The following is a 16,357-nucleotide window of genomic DNA, read 5'->3' on the forward strand; positions in this document are numbered from 1 at the left end:
CGGGTTTATTGTGTACCTTTCATCTTATTTGTATTTTTTATAGAAATAGTAGAGATAGTTGTTCCAACTAATGGCCTCCTTAATATCTACTCTCCCATATCGTTTACACGTTTTCGAGTGCAGAGTAGAACAACTGGTTACCTAGGAGTACAACTTCTCGAATAATAAAGAACATAAGCCTCGAGGATTATCGGTTGCATTGCATGATGCAGTTGGAAAGTGAAAATAAGAGAAATATGGTGCTTTGACCTAGGACATATCTCATCGCAAATGCGTGCCGCCATACAGCGTACATATGTGCCAGCCACACCGCTGTGATTTGACGATGCAGCGTATCGCTAAGGACTGCACTTTGCATACTCCGCACCTGTGTACCTACCTATGTACCTACCTAGGTATGTACCTTGGTAAAATGCCCATTTAGTAAGCCCAGGAATTTTCCAATTGGAATATGCCGTGCAACGGAAGCCAAGTTCAAGTGCTTAGGTGGATGCACTAGGATCACGACAACCCATGGCAGCTTGTTAACAATTACTCTGTAGTGAATGATTCAACCCCTTCGGAAGAACCTGAGACACGGGCCCAAAAAGCATGCAGCGGCAAAAAGCAGTGGATAGATAAAATCTGGCTGGGTGGGCTACGTGGGTCAGCCTATGTATAGACCATCCATTCGGCCCGATAAGGATTTGTTCTCCATAAAAATGTATTCTGGAAAATCTTAGAAAATCAGTAATCAAGTAAAATGCGAAAGGCCTGTTTCAGTTGAATTTTTTTCCCTTTGTTCTTTCATCTCACTCTCGCTATCTGTCAAAGACTCATTTCATTCGTTCTTTGAGTCGCGCATTTTTCCGGCAGCAGGTTCCTGCTGATAACAGCATCATCTACGGAAATGCAGCGCTCAGCTTTCCTCATACTGTCGTTTTTGAGCGTTTTTGGCTTTTCTTGGCCTTACGATGAATCACTCGCTAAATACAATCTAAATGAGAACAAATCCGCTGAAGGCCCAATCGATTATTGGGGATCATGGCCGGACCATGACTATCATCCGTCACCGGATAACTGGCGCCTCCCTACATATACCATCTTTTTGGATCGTATCGCCAACGGCGACCCCACAAATGATGATATCAATGGCACCGCATTTGAGCATGTGATCAATTCTAATCAGATGCGCCACGGCGGTGACTTGGACGGCCTGGTAGATACGCTGGACTATATTCAGGGAATGGGATTCAAGGTTAGTTGACCCAGCTTCGTAATGAGTCTACCGCTAACCTCAAAAAGGTCATCTACTTCGCCGGAACGTACTTGATGAACTTGCCCTGGGCCTACGATGGGTACTCGCCGGTCGATACCACTCTCCTCGACATGCATTATGGAACACTGGAGGACTGGAGGCGGACGATCGATGAGATTCACAAACGGGACATGTATGTGTTGATGGATAACACAATATCAACGTAAGTCGATGCCCTAGATCCTCGGATATTCATGAGCTGATCTTAAAGCACAGAATGAGCAACCTGATCGGATTCAAAGGCCATCTGAACAGTTCTGCCGACTTCAAAGCTTCAGAATATGAAGTCCAATGGGTTACCGACAGAGAATATGTGGATTTCAAATTCGGTAACGAGTATAACGAGACTTGTAACTATCCCAAGTTCTGGGATGAGACCGGATACCCATTAACGAACGAGGGGGTTGAAGATTTGAGGGGTTGTTATAACAGCGATTTTGATCAATATGGAGAGCTAGAGGCGTTCGGCAACTTCCCCGACTGGCAGCGCCAACTTACGAAGTTTGCCTCCGTGCAGGATCGCCTTCGTGAATGGCATAAGCCGGTCCGTGATGTGCTTATTCAACATTCCTGCCTTCAAATCGCGAGTCTGGATATCGACGGTTTCCGGTTTGATAAGTCTGTGCAAGCGACCCTCGAGCCCTTGAGTGAAATGATTGCCAACTACCGTGAATGCGCAAAGAAACTTGGCAAGGAAAACTTCTTCCTTCCCGGCGAGATCACGTCCGGTGACACCTTTGGCGCTCTCTACCTCGGCCGCGGCCGCCAGCCAGATCAGCGTACGGCCAATGCGGGCGCGGGCATCAAGCTTACGAACAACTCGGAGTCGGCTTTCCTAAGAGACGACGGCCTTCAAGCTTTAGATGCCTCCGCATTTCATTATACCATCTACCGTTCGATGACCCGATTCCTAGGCATGGACGGTAACTTGGTTGCCGGCTTTGACTTGCCTACCGACTTCATCGAAGCCTGGAATCAGATGCTGGTAACCAACGATTTCCTCAATGCATTCACAGGAGAAGTGGACCCCAGGCATATGTATGGTGTATCGAACCAGGATAACTTCCGCTGGCCAGCGGTCCGGAATGGCACAGATAAATACCTCCTAGGTTTATACATCATCTCGCTGGAGCTTCCTGGAATCCCTCTTGTCTTATGGGGAGAAGAGCAGGACATGTACGTGTTCGACGCTACTGCATCCAACTATATGTTCGGCCGGCAGCCCATGACCTACCAGACCGCATGGTGGACACAGGGCTGCTTCAACTTGAACACCTCAAAGTTCTATGATTTCCCTATCGAGAAGGGACGCGAGGGTTGCAATGATATCACTGTCACGTACGATCAGCGGAATCCCGCCCATCCACTGCGCAACATCATGAAGCGTATGTTCGAGATTCGAGCCCACTACCCAGTGGCCCAGGATGGTCTGTTCCTCGAAACGATCTCTCAACTCACAAAAGACCTCTACCTTCCTGGCTCTGATACCACCCCCACGGTCACTGGCCTTTGGTCTGTCTTGCGGAGCTATTTCCCTGGAGTACAGACAAACGAAATACGGGCCAACGAAACTCTGTGGCTTGTGTATCAAAATGGAAACGAAACTGAGACATACGGGGGCAACTGCAGCGATAAGAATTCGTCCTTATTGGCTCCATTTGACTCAGGGACAAAACTGAGGAACCTCTTCTATCCTTACGATGAGCTCACTTTAGAAGATGGCCCAGCCAACTCCGAGAATTCCTACGGATGCGTCCGTAAAATGGAGTTGCTTCCATGGGAATACCGTGCCTATGTCAAGACCACCCACTTCGTTGAGCCCGGCCCTACCGTCACGGATTTCTTCCCTGGACATGATGCTCGGTTGATATATACAGACGACAGCGGTGAAACCGTGTCCGTTCAGCTTGGATATTCCACCGAAATGGACTGTGACAGCATCACAAAGGCAGTGTCCTTGAATTCTAAAACTGAGAAAAACATCACTGCCGAGCTTGATACATCTAGTGTCAACTGCACCAAAGTCCCTCCCCGGACCTCGCGACATAACTACATCGGAGAAGTCCCGACTGTTTGGACATGGTCTGCAAGCCTGAAAAATGTCCACCATGGAATCCACCAACTGACGGTCAAAAATGTTTCCTCTTCTGGGGTTTACACCAATTCGACTGACAAGTTCTTGCTCCGCCTCGGTGCTCATGATAACCCCCTGATTTCTCCACTAGCCAATTACTCTACCACCCTAGTCCACAAGTCCAACGACGACTTTTACATTCAGCACAGAGCTGCCGGTGCGGACATGTTCCGATACTCGTCTGACTTTGGCCGGAGCTGGAACAACTGGACGACCTATTTAGGTGGCAACACGACTGTTACCATCCCGCCTTTCACTGGCCCGGACTCCCGAAAGTGGGAGGGGACTCATATCCGGGTCCAGTACTTTTCAAGACTCACTGGAAGCAGTGATTACATTCAGGAAGGCGATTATGCGAGCGATACAGTTCGAAGATTCCCGCACCTGTGGTTTAACGGCCCGTACAATCAATACGGCTACGATTCTGGAATAGACAGCAAGATGAGATTTGATCCCAAAACGTCTCGCTGGAACTACGACTTCGTTTACGAATGGCCAGCCGTGGGCCAGTTAAATGTTTGGGGAGCGGACAGTGAGGGCGCCCCTGATACCACCGAGGTCTACGGTGATGTCGGCAACTCGTCCTCGGTTCAAAAGCTTCCTCCGTCCTATCTCTCATCGAACGTGATCAACATCACGAGTCCACCGCCGTTCCCACATCTTGGCTGGACCATCTCCCTCAACGATGCTAATCTGAGATACCAAATGATTCCCGTCGGGTCTGGATGGGCCCAGTTGGTCCTCTTCATTCTTCTATGGGTTATTCCGATCCTTATGGGTTGTGCTGGTGTCTTCATCTTCATCTCGAACTTCTACCGTGTCAAACTCAACAAGAATGGCAATGTCACCAAGGCCGACAACTCCTCGGTACTACTTTGGCGTAGACTCAAAGGAACTTTCGCCAAAGATGATGTCGAGGAGATCGATATGGCAGAAAAGTCGGTACCTACGAACATGGCTCTGGCAGGAGCGAGCGACCAGCGACGCACTGTATTGATTGCCACTATGGAGTACGACATTCAAGACTGGAAGGTGAAGGTCAAGATCGGCGGTCTGGGAGTAATGGCCCAGCTTATGTCACAGAATCTGAAGCACCAGAATCTCATCTGGGTGGTGCCGTGTGTCGGTGATATCGATTACCCTGAGGATACGCCTGCTGAACCTTTCGTGGTGACGATCTTGGACCATCCATATTCAGTGCAGGTCCAGTATCACGTTGTGGATAACATCACCTACGTCCTCCTTGATGCTCCTGTTTTCCGGCAGCAGACTAAGGCGGAGCCTTATCCTCCACGTATGGATGATCTTGACAGTGCGATTTACTATTCGGCCTGGAATCAGTGTATCGCCGAGGTAATGAAGCGGACCCCCTCTATCGATCTCTATCATATCAACGATTTCCATGGCTGCGTGGCACCACTTTACCTACTCCCATCGCGAACTATCCCGGTTTGTCTGTCATTGCACAATGCCGAGTTCCAAGGTCTTTGGGCTTTGAGGACCTCACAGGAGAAGAAAGAAGTCTGTTCTGTCTTCAATCTTCCGGTTGATATAGCGACCAAATATTGTCAGTTCGGCAACGTTTTTAACCTCCTTCATACCGGAGCTAGTTATTTGCGATTCCATCAACGCGGCTTCGGTGCGGTTGGTGTGTCCGAGAAATATGGAAAGCGCTCATGGGCCCGTTATCCAATCTTTTGGAGTCTTGGCAAGATTGGCAGTCTCCCCAATCCCGATCCCTCCGATACAGGAGCCTTGAAGAAAGACCCCGACGTGCAAGTTTCGATTCAGTCTACTGACGAGCTGGCCAATGACAAAATTCAAGCGCAGAAATGGGCCGGTTTGAACGAGGATCCCAACGCTGACTTACTGGTGTTCGTGGGAAGATGGTCGAAGCAGAAGGGAGTCGACTTGATTGCGGATGTTATGCCGGCTGTCTTGTCTGCTAGACCTAATGTGCAGCTAATCTGTATTGGTCCTATCATCGATCTGTACGGTAGGCTGGCTGCTATCAAACTGCAGCGCATCATGGAAATGTTCCCAGGACGTGTCTTCTCTAAGCCAGAGTTTACAGTCCTTCCCCCCTTCGTGTTCTCTGGTGCCGACTTCGCCCTGATCCCATCCCGCGACGAACCCTTCGGGTTGATTGCCGTTGAGTTCGGTCGGAAGGGTGCACTTGGAATCGGCTCCCGCATCGGTGGTCTCGGCCAGATGCCTGGTTGGTGGTACACTGTGGAATCAGACTCAGCCCGCCATCTCTTGCACCAGTTGAGAACCGCCATAAAGTCTGCTTTGGAATCGACGCGAGAGACCCGAGAGGAGATGCGTGCAAACTCAGCTAAGCAACGATTCCCCGTTCTCGAGTGGGTTCAGAAGCTCGAAGTTTTGCAGCGGACATCTATCCACATTCATCACCAGAAGAATCAACTCACCGTTGCAGGCTCAGCTCGAGAGTCTCAGATCTTCTGGGAAACACCTGGTTTGCGGGACTCCGCAATGACTTCCCGCCCTTCGTCAGCGACGGGGGCTTTGGATACACCAGGAAGAACATCACAGCCCTTCCAGCCATCCCTTCTACAGCTACAGGCAGTCGAAGCCCAGGAAATGCAGGTAGCCGAAAACAACAGAGGTAGCACGTTAGGTCGCAACCTGTCGCTCGGTCGACGAGCTGGGCCAGGGCATGGCAGAAAGCGTCTCGTCAAGAAGTCACTGCGCGAAAGTCAGATGCTCGAGCCCGTCGACGGCGATACCACTGATGCCGATGATGAGGGCACTGCCACACCGCAGGAGAACCTTATTACCCAAGAAGAAGCTATGGCAGCGGTCAATTTCCCTCTCCAGGATCTTGCCTCGCACCCTAGAAACAGCAACCACTCCCGTGGTGTGTCTAGCTCGTCGGCCTCGGAGTCATCGCGTTTCATCTCAAGGGACTCCTCCCCGGTGAGGGCACCTGGTGCTCTTTCTGATCCAGCTGCACCCTTCGCTCATTCCCGGAATATCTCTGTCCTCTCATTGCCTTCTGTTGTTAATGACCATGACCAACCAGATTTCCATCTTCAAAAGGTCGACCCGACCTTTACAGACAGCATGGGCCACTTCACCCGGCACTTCGAACAGCTGCTCACCAACCTCAACAAGAAAAACTCAATTTCAGATTATTGTATTGAGCTTTATCTCATGAAGTCCGAGCGGAAGTTCTTCTACATGTACAACGATGCGCAGTTGAAGAAGCAGCCCAAAGAACGTCCCGCGACTGGAGCTGGCTTGGACAATGCTGTCGAGAACACACCATACAACCTCGTCACAGAAGGTCCCGAAGACTCGGATTCGAACAACAATGATGAAATCGATTTGTGGCTCGCTCGTCTGGGATACAAGAGACCCATTGCCGTCCAGCGCTTTATGAGATGGCGCGTCGGAAACTGGCCTGTTTATGCTCTATTCTTGGGTCTCGGACAGATCATCGCAACCAACTCTGCGCAGATCACCCTTTTGGCTGGCCAGATTGGTGAGACGGCAGTCAAGCTCTACGTTATCGCGGCAATCTACTGCGTCTCTTCCATCGCCTGGTGGTTCCTCTTCTACCGCTTCCCCTCTGTCATAGTCCTCACGCTCCCCTGGTTCATATATTCCATGGCATTCATCACCATCGGCGTTTCTCCGTTCGCACTCTCAGAACTCGGTCAAGCGTGGGCTCAGAATGTCGCCGCAGGTATCTATGCCGCAGCATCTTCCAGTGGTTCCTTATTCTTTGCCCTCAACTTTGGTGACCAAGGTGCCGTCCCTGTGAAGGATTGGATGTTCCGCGCAAGTCTTATCCAGGGTATCTCACAGCTCTACACTGTTGCCCTGTGGTACTGGAGTTCCAGGGTCACAGCCGCGGAAGTTGGAGGTGTTTCCACAGTTGCATTGAATTCCTGGAAACTGACAGCTGTGGTGATGCCCATTGCCGCAGTTTGCTTCGTTATCGGTGTTCTCCTCGCCCTCGGCTTGCCAAAGTACTATCGCCAAGCACCCGGAAAGATCCTCTTCTTCTACACTTCTCTCTTCCGTCGCCGAATCGTCCTCTGGTTTTTCTTCATGGTCATCGTCCAGAACTGGTTCCTTTCCGCGGCATTCGGCCGAAACTGGTCATTCCTCTGGTCCTCCCAACACACCAAACCATGGGAAGTTGCTCTCCTAGTCATCTTCTTCTTTATTGTCCTCTGGGTTGCCGTGATGCTACTCTTCCGCTTCTTATCCAAGGAGCACAGTTGGATCTTACCCGTCTTCGGCCTGAGTATCGGTGCACCACGATGGGCGCAAACCTGGTGGGGAACATCCAATATCGGCTACTATCTTCCATGGGCTGGAGGTATGACTTCCGGAGCTATCGCATCCCGGTGTCTCTGGCTCTGGCTCGGCGTTCTTGACGAGATTCAACAGGTCGGTTTGGGAATGATTCTCCTACAGACCCTGACAAGAGTACATGTTGTTTTCGTCCTGTTGGCTGCGCAGTCTATTGGATCTATCGCCACAATTTGTGCTCGCGGATTTGCACCAAACAAGGTCGGTCCAGGAGATATCTCCCCTGCTGTCGGATCGTCGCTGGACGCAGTTGCCAATGCGTGGTTCTGGATTGCCCTTTTCTTCCAGCTTCTCGCTAGGTCAGTTATCACCCCATCCTCTCTCATCTTATGGCGTTGTACTAACTGTGATTGTAGCTTTGGCTTCCTTCTCTTTTATCGCCGTGAACAGCTCAATCGGCCCTAGGTCAACCACCACATGTGTTTAATTCAGTAAAATTTGGGCGTTGGTATAGATGGGAAGGAGTTGGAATTGATCTTTGTCTTGTTAATAAAGCACTATTTATACTCTAATACACATATGGACTATTGGGTACAGTGAAAAATTCCGCGAATAAACCACTTTTACAATAGACACGAATACCCTGGCCCCTGATTTCCAAGGTACTCCGCCGATATCCTTTCAGCGTCTGTAGGGATTCTTCATCCACCAGGCTTCAAAATGAGCGCGAATTACCTCGAGGGCCGCTCTCCTGAATTTCGTTGGATCTTCTATGATAGTTGACGATATTTGGCCCACATTTAATTGGAATCATTGCGTTTAGGATTCTGGTTGGTGTCTTGGAAAATGATTGCTGGATGCGGCCATCAATATACCTAATAGTGCCTGGGAATACAGCATCGGATTCAGCAGAGTAGGTAGTGCGACGGACGACGTGCCCCCAGACCGGGTGACTGTAAAGTCTATCTCGGAGGTGGTCCATGTTTGTAAATGACTGAGAGGAAGGTCTTTAACAAATTACGTATCTGAGATCAGACTTGGTGGTTTGGCGAAGGTAGAATAGATGAGGGAAATTTCCAAGCTCCGACATAACAAAAGCGCTTGATGCCAAGGACAACTAGAGCTAACCAAGTTTGACAAGGCAGTCAATTCATAGAGTAGGTGACCAGTGAATCTCTCTGCATGTTTTTATTTTTGCTTTTTGTTTTTGGCTGCCAGTCGAATAATGTTTGGTGGTGGGACCAAGAGCAAAATCCCTAATGAACAGCCGCATAAATCTCCAACGCATCATGCAGCCTTCCGAAAATACCACCATGCCAATCTCGAACCAACCCCCACTCCTCAGCAGGCAAAGTCTTGCTCGCCATCCTCAACCAAGCCCCAACAATAATATCCGCGTAATTAGCCCGATTCCCAAGTAAAAACGGCCCGTTCCCACCAAAAAGCTTCGCCAGCCCACCCAACATCCCCCTGAAGGACTGGAGCAGCTTCTCACGCTGTTCCCCTGTTACAGCCAAATCCTCCCAACAGCTCACACCAGCCCGTCGAACAAATTCAGCTTTTGCCTGGTCGGCAGTCGCAGGATCAAACGGTAGCCCGTAGGCCATGAGTCCGACATGCGTGGTGAAAGCTGCATCGATATTCACATTGAAACGCGCATATTGCGGGTATTCACTCCCATCGCACTCAGACAATGGAATTAAGATTGCAGCGTCCGAACTAAAGACGTAGTCCAGGGACTGGGGCGGGAATAAATCGTTCCCAGCTGGGTATTGCTTTTGCAAGTAGACAGCTATGTCGAAGGAGTCGCCGAGTTTGCGGGATGTTGTGGGGTCCACTAGGATGGGGAGAGTGTGGAAGTCTGTGGTATCGGCAAATTTGCGGCATGCGGGGATGTTGAGGCTTTTTCGAACACTTGATACATCGGGCAGTTGGACCCAATTGGTTGAGTAGGGGAGTGATTTGAAGTTCAGGGCTAGACGGGTTTTCCAAGGGTTTACGGCGCTATTGTACTTTTCGGCTGGGGGCCCATGGCAATGTCGTAAAGGACTAGCTTGGCGTCCATGGTGAGGAATTAATTGGGCTGTTCTTTGTTGGGTCTGTGGTCTCCAGTGTAGATGTCTACCTAGGTAGGTATATTGAAAGTTGAGTAGATGTGGGATGAGGGGATGTGACACGAAGGATGTACGCACGTGACATCGTTTGTCCACATCTGCGGAGTAGATATCGTCTTTGCTTCCTTTTCTTTTGTTCATAGTGTCATTGATAGCATACTTGTACGTCTTTCGAGGTCTCTTTTCATGCTTCAGAACATTGATAGTAGTTGCGGAGAGATGACGTGATTATCACCCCTAGCGTGGCCATCAGTAAGAGAAATTAGTATCTTTTGGCTCAACTGAGGAAAACAACCTTCAAGTTAAATGACCATGTCACAGTGTAGGGTGTAGTATCTCCTCCGGAAGAAGAGCTGTAAGCTATATATCAAATGATTTATATTGAGGCTTCACGTGTACCGCGAAGGATGTAAACTCTACATTTTGTATTCGTAGAAGGCCGTATACGTGTAGTACATTTATTCATGAATGGAGCCCACCTGGGCAAGTTGATAAGCCCAATCCACGAAAATCTTTCGTGGTCTGTTCACACATTCAGGGGTTTGGAGGACTTCTATTGACTATATTCGGTGGATGAAAGTCGAAGCCACGGCTCAGTCCACAGTTCCGGTACTTCGACATCGGGCGCATAAAGTGGAGATATATCCAGAGGCATCTCAAGTAGAAAGTCGGTGTCGAATACCACAGAGGACTGTCCACCCAGAATAGAGTCATACTGAGTTGTCTAGGTAAAAGTTGTTAAGTGATATACCACTGGAAACCAGAATATTTACGTACCATCGTTCCCATTTCAAGAGTTTCTGGTGTCGACCTAGATGTCGCTTCTTGGCCTTTCTGGCTTGATAGTGAATGCAAGATCCTACAGGTCCAAAGTTAGAAACCTACAACGAAAGATCTGACTCCGCCTACCCTGATGCTTCTGACGGATCACTGCAAACAATCCTGTTCAATGCATTTCGCACTTCGGGGCTTGGATGAATATCAGCCCCGTTGCCGTCATAGAGCAGAATATTCGAGAGATCCTCGAACAACCGCAAAAAGGGTGCAGTAGCTGGCAGTACTCGGGTATATACAGCCAATGCGCTTAAACAAGCGCCTATCGCCTGGTGAGTGCGCCGAGCTGTTAACGCCGTTGGTGTTATCGCTAAGCACTGTAGTAAGGTAACACCACAATAAAAGCAATGGTACACTGTAATGCGATCCGGAGGTGTTTGGGGGTTTAAGCTCAAGGATTTTGCGTTCTGTTGAATTTTTAGAAGATAGCTTCATCGGTGTTAAGATGTAGATCACTTACCTGACATGCTTCAACTGCGAATTCAACACATAGGCCTATTAAATCGGGGTCAATTTCATTGGCCATTAATATGGGTCGTATTAAGAGGAGAACAGCTTGTGTGTACGTAGCCTGTACTCGATCAGGGGTTTGCTGAGGGAAGGGCCTCGAGTCTCGTTTTTGAGGCGCTTGCTGTTTCCATTGATCCAGTTCATAAAGAAGATTTTGGACCTCGGCTAGCGATGGGACTTGAGCATGTGGTCCAGTAAATCTCGTTCTAAAGAGGGTTAACATTTTCCATATATGTGGTAGAGGATCTCTTACAATATTTTGGATCTGAAGCGGTACACATGCAAATGGTGTAAAGCAGCGGTCATCTGTTCCAAGTGTTAGGACCTCAAAATTGAGCGAGTAGAAACAAATTAATCATACCGTAGTGATCATCCCCTCTTCTTTATCTTGGGCTCCAGTTCCTTGGAGTTGCATTTGTCGAATTCTGTGCTGGTCGATGCACGTGTCGTCAATATCAATTGGTATCTAAATTATGGTCAAAAAGAGCGACAAATAATTTTTCAAGCCGAGGCACACACCTCTGCACAGAATCACTGATTCCGAACGGGAGCTTGGACCAAATCGCCAGCGATCTAGTTCGATCGTTAGGTTGGTTCATCGTGTAAGGTTACATTTGGAGTAGACCTGATACACACCGATCAAAACAGTATGCACACCAGAAGAATCGCTTTCGAAGCTCAACGGTATATGGATCTAAACTTTGAGCCTCAGGAGATGCAACAAGTTTACGATGGTATCTGAGCTTGACACACAAGCGCAAGACAAGGCCTACAAGGTGCCTAGTCATAACATCAGCAAATTATGTTCTTGAAAAATAGCGACCAACGAACCATATTGGAGATTCGGTCTGGGCTCTGAAGTAATACTGCACAAGACAGAGCAGAGCTTGCACTGTCGCCATGTCCTGTAAGGACATTATGGCTGGGAGATATGTCCGCGCGCGAGCAAAAAACGCCTATCACACTTAGTTAAGGCTTTTTTTTCGTTCGGTCAACAGCCGCATACCTCTGTTGAATTCTCGGGGTCCGGGATCAACCGGGCTCCAATAGCATATATTATCCAGATGAAAAAGGCCCCTATTGTGATATCAGTCATTGTGCTTAAATTTAATCACGTGGCTGGTGTTTACCAGTTTGTGATTTTACCGAATCTTGAGAAGAAACATATGCAATTGCGTCTCTTTGTTGATGCCATGCGCTAATTTGATTCCAGTCAACGATGCAGTATCGAGCTTGGGTATAAAAGTACGCGGCATCAACAAGCTTCCTGGCACCGTTGCTCGAGGGTAACACAGGGAGAGACTCGGTTTCTGTCTCCGGGACAAATGTACGCCCATAGACCATCTCGAGGATGGTGACGTCTGGACCTGACACCTGCGTATCATTTCTGGTCCCAAATAGAGACCCGGGCACTTGTTCCTGAGATTTCAAAGATTGATCTTGTGCCATATCTGGTAACACCTGATGTGACTATCAGTAGTGTTCCGAATTCAAATAATTTGTTGATGAGAAAATGAGATTACATTGTATTGTGAAACGCTCCCATTCGCCGGGAGCTCGTCATTTTGAAGGACTCCTCGTCGATCCTGCGACATTGAAGTGGAGGCATCACTTCCATGAGTTCGAGGTTCAGGAATAGTCGTCTCGGGAGTAAGACAAAGGCCAGTGGTAAATGTGGATTGCTGGGATCGGCTTGCTTGTAGTTGCCTTTCAAGATTTTTGATTCGTGATTCAAGCGTTGCGACATATCTATGCAAACTTTAGCGGAAGAACGATGTGAGTAGCAGAAAAGCTTACGCATCGCGTCTCAATACACCGTCTGGGGGAACATCGAAGTGACATTCTAGAATATAGGTCAGTTGTGCTTCAAGACGAGTAAAGGGAGTGTATTTTACCTGCATCTGACTTGGAACAAGCGACGCATTTACTACCAACAGGTCAGTCAAGCCCCCACGAGCTTATTATAGTGGCGATCAAGTTACCCGTTCATGTTCTCGATGTTGTAATGGCATTTTATCTTCCTTCGTTTGCAGTAGCGACCTAAAATTGGACACTCAGTCGGAGTACCCCAGATCTTGGCGTACAGTGGATACTCACACGCATTAGTGCTTCTCCGGTGGATACTACCATTGATCTGCCGATATTGTTTTTGCTTTTGTGGGCTACACTTCCGGGATTGGATATGCTGCTCGAGGGCTTCGGATTCTTGCATTTTGTTGAGGGATTTGAAGAGTCGAGAATTTAAGCGGTGAGGTGTACCCGCACAGAAAGGAAATAAAAGCGTAGCTCAAGTGGGGTTGGGGATCGAATATGAGAACGAGGGAAGATAAACGTAGACTAGTGTTCGCTGGGGATTTGGCCCGACTGATAGCCCGAAGAGATATGAGAGATATGAGAGAGGGGAAACGTCTCCACAAAATCCCTTTGAGATAAAGGGCCGAAGCTAGGGTATTCGACACTGTCTATGATATATTTCTGATTTTGCTGGTTCGATCTTGATTGCTTGCCTACAGTGTACTCGACGTCAAGTTCATTTAGATGTCGCGTGACAGCTATTCATAGCCTACATCTGACCCTCGCTACATACATGTATATAAAGCCACGAGCCTTATTGGCTGCCGATAACAATCCCCAGCATTAACGGCTCTCCAATCAACTGGATGTTGAATGAAGTCAACCTTCCAAGTTTGGAAAGAGCGGAATTGCCGCTTCCCCGCTTTGTCGGCTTTCCACGGTAATTCCGTCGAATTCATGTCTACAGCCAATCACACTGCGGGAACGCATTAACATCTGTGGATGGGCAAAGCTACCACGTACTGTTTTGATACTGCATTGCCCCAATGTCAAGTAAAAAGACCGGAAATACGTATAATGCTCTCGAGTGAAGACTGACCAAATTAACGTGAAATAGAATTGTACTAACAAAATAACAAAATACCTAGTGAGACGACGAACGCGACTCAACGGACTTCTGCGCGGATTTAGTCACTGGAACCGCTTCGTCTTTGCTGTGCTCTCTATTGCAAGTTAGCCATTGGCCGATCGGTAAACTCGGAGAAGATCTTACGACTTATGGTTCACATCCTGGCCCTCAATAACAGAGGATGTATCTCGGAACGTAGATTGCCTACCGAAGAGTCGCCACGGTCCGCTGAAAACACGTTCAATCTCTTCGACACTGAGACCTGCAATCTCCGGCACAAGCAGATATACGTATAGAAGAGCTGCGGCGCACCAAGCCGCAAAGAATATAAAGGCGCCCCAGTTATTCGTCCGGGAAAGAAGGGACGGTAATGCGAATGTCATGGAGTAGTGGAATAGCCAATGAAAGGTCTGTGTTATTGCAGCACCAAAGGATCGAATGCGATTGGGCCATAGTTCGCCGCCAAAGACGTATGGGAGGGTTAGAAGGCCTGTGTTTTGTCCTTCAAGTTAGATTCCAGTGCGCATTTGAATCTGTTTTTTAAACTCACCGATAGTATATCCAAAAGAGTGGATGAAAATTGATGCTAGCGCCGCCTCGCCTGCAGCTTCAGAGGGGGATGCATCGTTTTGAACTTTAATATATGCCGCAAGATAGATGTCAGAAATCAGTTGAAGGGTAATGCCGAAGAAAAGCGTATTTCGACGACCTAAAGCATCGATGAAGAAAAACGATGCGGCCAAGCCGAAGAAGAATTTCGTCATGGTGTACATTCCATTCAGGAACAAATTTCGGGAGGAATCGCCGGTCAGCCCGATAATTTTTAAGATAGGGATAAAATAGTTGGTGATAGAGTTGCCACCTGAGAATTGGGGAAACGCATATAGGATAAGAGTTTGCTGAACTCGGCGGAGATTTGAAGGGACTGTGAATGTTTCCTTTGCAAGGCTGACGATGTTAGAGGGCGATTTATCATTGGGGTCATGAGCTGCAGTCTCCAATTGGATAGATTCTTCAATGCTTCGGAGTTCTTCCTGGACCCGATCATGATCGAGCGGTAAGCGCCGTAACCGGACAAGAGTATTCGCGGCTTCTTCGCTTCGGTTGGAGAGAACTAGCCAACGAGGTGACTCGCAGAGAGAGAAACTTGCCAGTATCCACAGTAACATAAACACACAGGGAGAGAACATCACGACCTGGTATTGAAGTCGACTCGCTGCAATGTGCAGCTGCACACCATACACACAAAATGTAGCGAGCATAAGGGACAATGTCATACAAACGGTGTACCATGCTGCCAACAGTCCGCGTATCTCAGGCGGAGCCAATTCAACAATAGAGACAGACCCCGTGACACTCAATGACCCAATTCCGAGTCCAGAAATTATCCGCGACGCGTACAGTGCCGATGGTCCAGGGCTGAAAGTCGCGACTAGTTGTCCAATAATCCAAATTGCGGTGTATAACCGGAAAGACCAGAGACGTCCAATTGTGTCGTTTATGAAGAATGATAGAGCAGCACCGGCTGCGTCACCGATGTAGACAAGGGAGACAAAGTTCCTGGTCGAGTGGGCACCCGCTGTAGAGCTGATACCAAACTGCTGTTGAAAGCCCTCTAGGGACGGCAATGTGGATGCTGATCCTTGATCCCATGCTGCGTACGATGGTCAGTAAGGCTAAAACATAAATCCGAGCGATGAAGTTGACTCACTCAAAGGGATGGCTGCGGTCGCGTACATCGCACACGACAGAAGCAGACTAGGACTCAGGATCACTTCGCGGGGTGCATTTTTTATTCTCCTGCTATAGTCCGCCAGCATGGTTCTTCCGAGCATGTTCGTGAAGCCCATGTTGGATGCTCAATGCGCGAACATGGATTTATTGCGTTTGTGTGTGGAAGAGATATCGGATAATTGGGAAGAAGAAATCAAAATGGGCCGAGACTTCCCATGGCTGGCAACTCGAACGGTCAAACAAGGCCTGTCTTATATACCTTTACCGCAATCCCGATGTCGACACTTCGAAAATGCGGGGAATCAAACCCGTCAACCAACATTGCGGTAAATCCGCGCATATATGAAGTCAGATGAGAAAGGAAACAGAGATAAAATTGCACTTGGTGCGATTGGCCGAGCCAGCTTATCATTTATTTGCGAGACAAAGCAAGCAGCGGGGGATGAATACCGTATATCAAGGGATCTCCACGCTTTGCTCCGAACGGAAATTCCGCATAATGGCCACGTTCCACCCTAAAACAT

At 48.5% G+C, this 16,357-nt stretch overlaps 4 protein-coding genes across 4 annotated transcripts; 1 reads left to right on the plus strand and 3 right to left on the minus strand.

Annotated features, from left to right (window-relative positions):
• Nucleotides 1-889: 889 nt before the first annotated feature.
• ags3 (alpha-1,3-glucan synthase Ags3) lies at nucleotides 890-8,183 on the plus strand (the record flags this gene model as incomplete). Its single annotated transcript, XM_056716319.1, has 4 exons — nucleotides 890-1,237; nucleotides 1,285-1,460; nucleotides 1,514-8,077; nucleotides 8,135-8,183. 4 exons carry the CDS (start codon nucleotides 890-892, stop codon nucleotides 8,181-8,183), a joined length of 7,137 nt encoding a protein of 2,378 aa, XP_056563941.1.
• A 791-nt stretch (nucleotides 8,184-8,974) lies between these two features.
• Nucleotides 8,975-9,783, minus strand: N7489_010571 (uncharacterized protein; the record flags this gene model as incomplete). The annotated part of the gene is made up of 2 exons (XM_056716320.1): nucleotides 8,975-9,693; nucleotides 9,732-9,783. 2 exons carry the CDS (start codon nucleotides 9,781-9,783, stop codon nucleotides 8,975-8,977), a joined length of 771 nt encoding a protein of 256 aa, XP_056563942.1.
• Nucleotides 9,784-10,385: 602 nt separating this feature from the next.
• On the minus strand, nucleotides 10,386-13,388 carry N7489_010572 (uncharacterized protein; the record flags this gene model as incomplete). The annotated part of the gene is made up of 16 exons (XM_056716321.1): nucleotides 10,386-10,556; nucleotides 10,610-10,691; nucleotides 10,742-11,073; nucleotides 11,127-11,382; nucleotides 11,430-11,482; nucleotides 11,538-11,642; nucleotides 11,704-11,749; nucleotides 11,813-11,956; nucleotides 12,008-12,132; nucleotides 12,183-12,253; nucleotides 12,307-12,637; nucleotides 12,700-12,925; nucleotides 12,974-13,019; nucleotides 13,072-13,103; nucleotides 13,159-13,216; nucleotides 13,274-13,388. The coding sequence occupies 16 exons, from the start codon at nucleotides 13,386-13,388 to the stop codon at nucleotides 10,386-10,388; spliced, it is 2,193 nt and encodes a 730-aa protein (XP_056563943.1).
• A 726-nt stretch (nucleotides 13,389-14,114) lies between these two features.
• Nucleotides 14,115-15,949, minus strand: N7489_010573 (uncharacterized protein; the record flags this gene model as incomplete). The annotated part of the gene is made up of 4 exons (XM_056716322.1): nucleotides 14,115-14,193; nucleotides 14,244-14,589; nucleotides 14,650-15,753; nucleotides 15,811-15,949. 4 exons carry the CDS (start codon nucleotides 15,947-15,949, stop codon nucleotides 14,115-14,117), a joined length of 1,668 nt encoding a protein of 555 aa, XP_056563944.1.
• Between the last annotated feature and the right edge of the window lie 408 nt (nucleotides 15,950-16,357).

Source organism: Penicillium chrysogenum (genome assembly GCF_028827035.1).
Source record: "Penicillium chrysogenum strain IBT 35668 chromosome Unknown utg000005l_segment0_segment0, whole genome shotgun sequence".
Lineage (NCBI taxonomy): Eukaryota > Fungi > Ascomycota > Eurotiomycetes > Eurotiales > Aspergillaceae > Penicillium > Penicillium chrysogenum.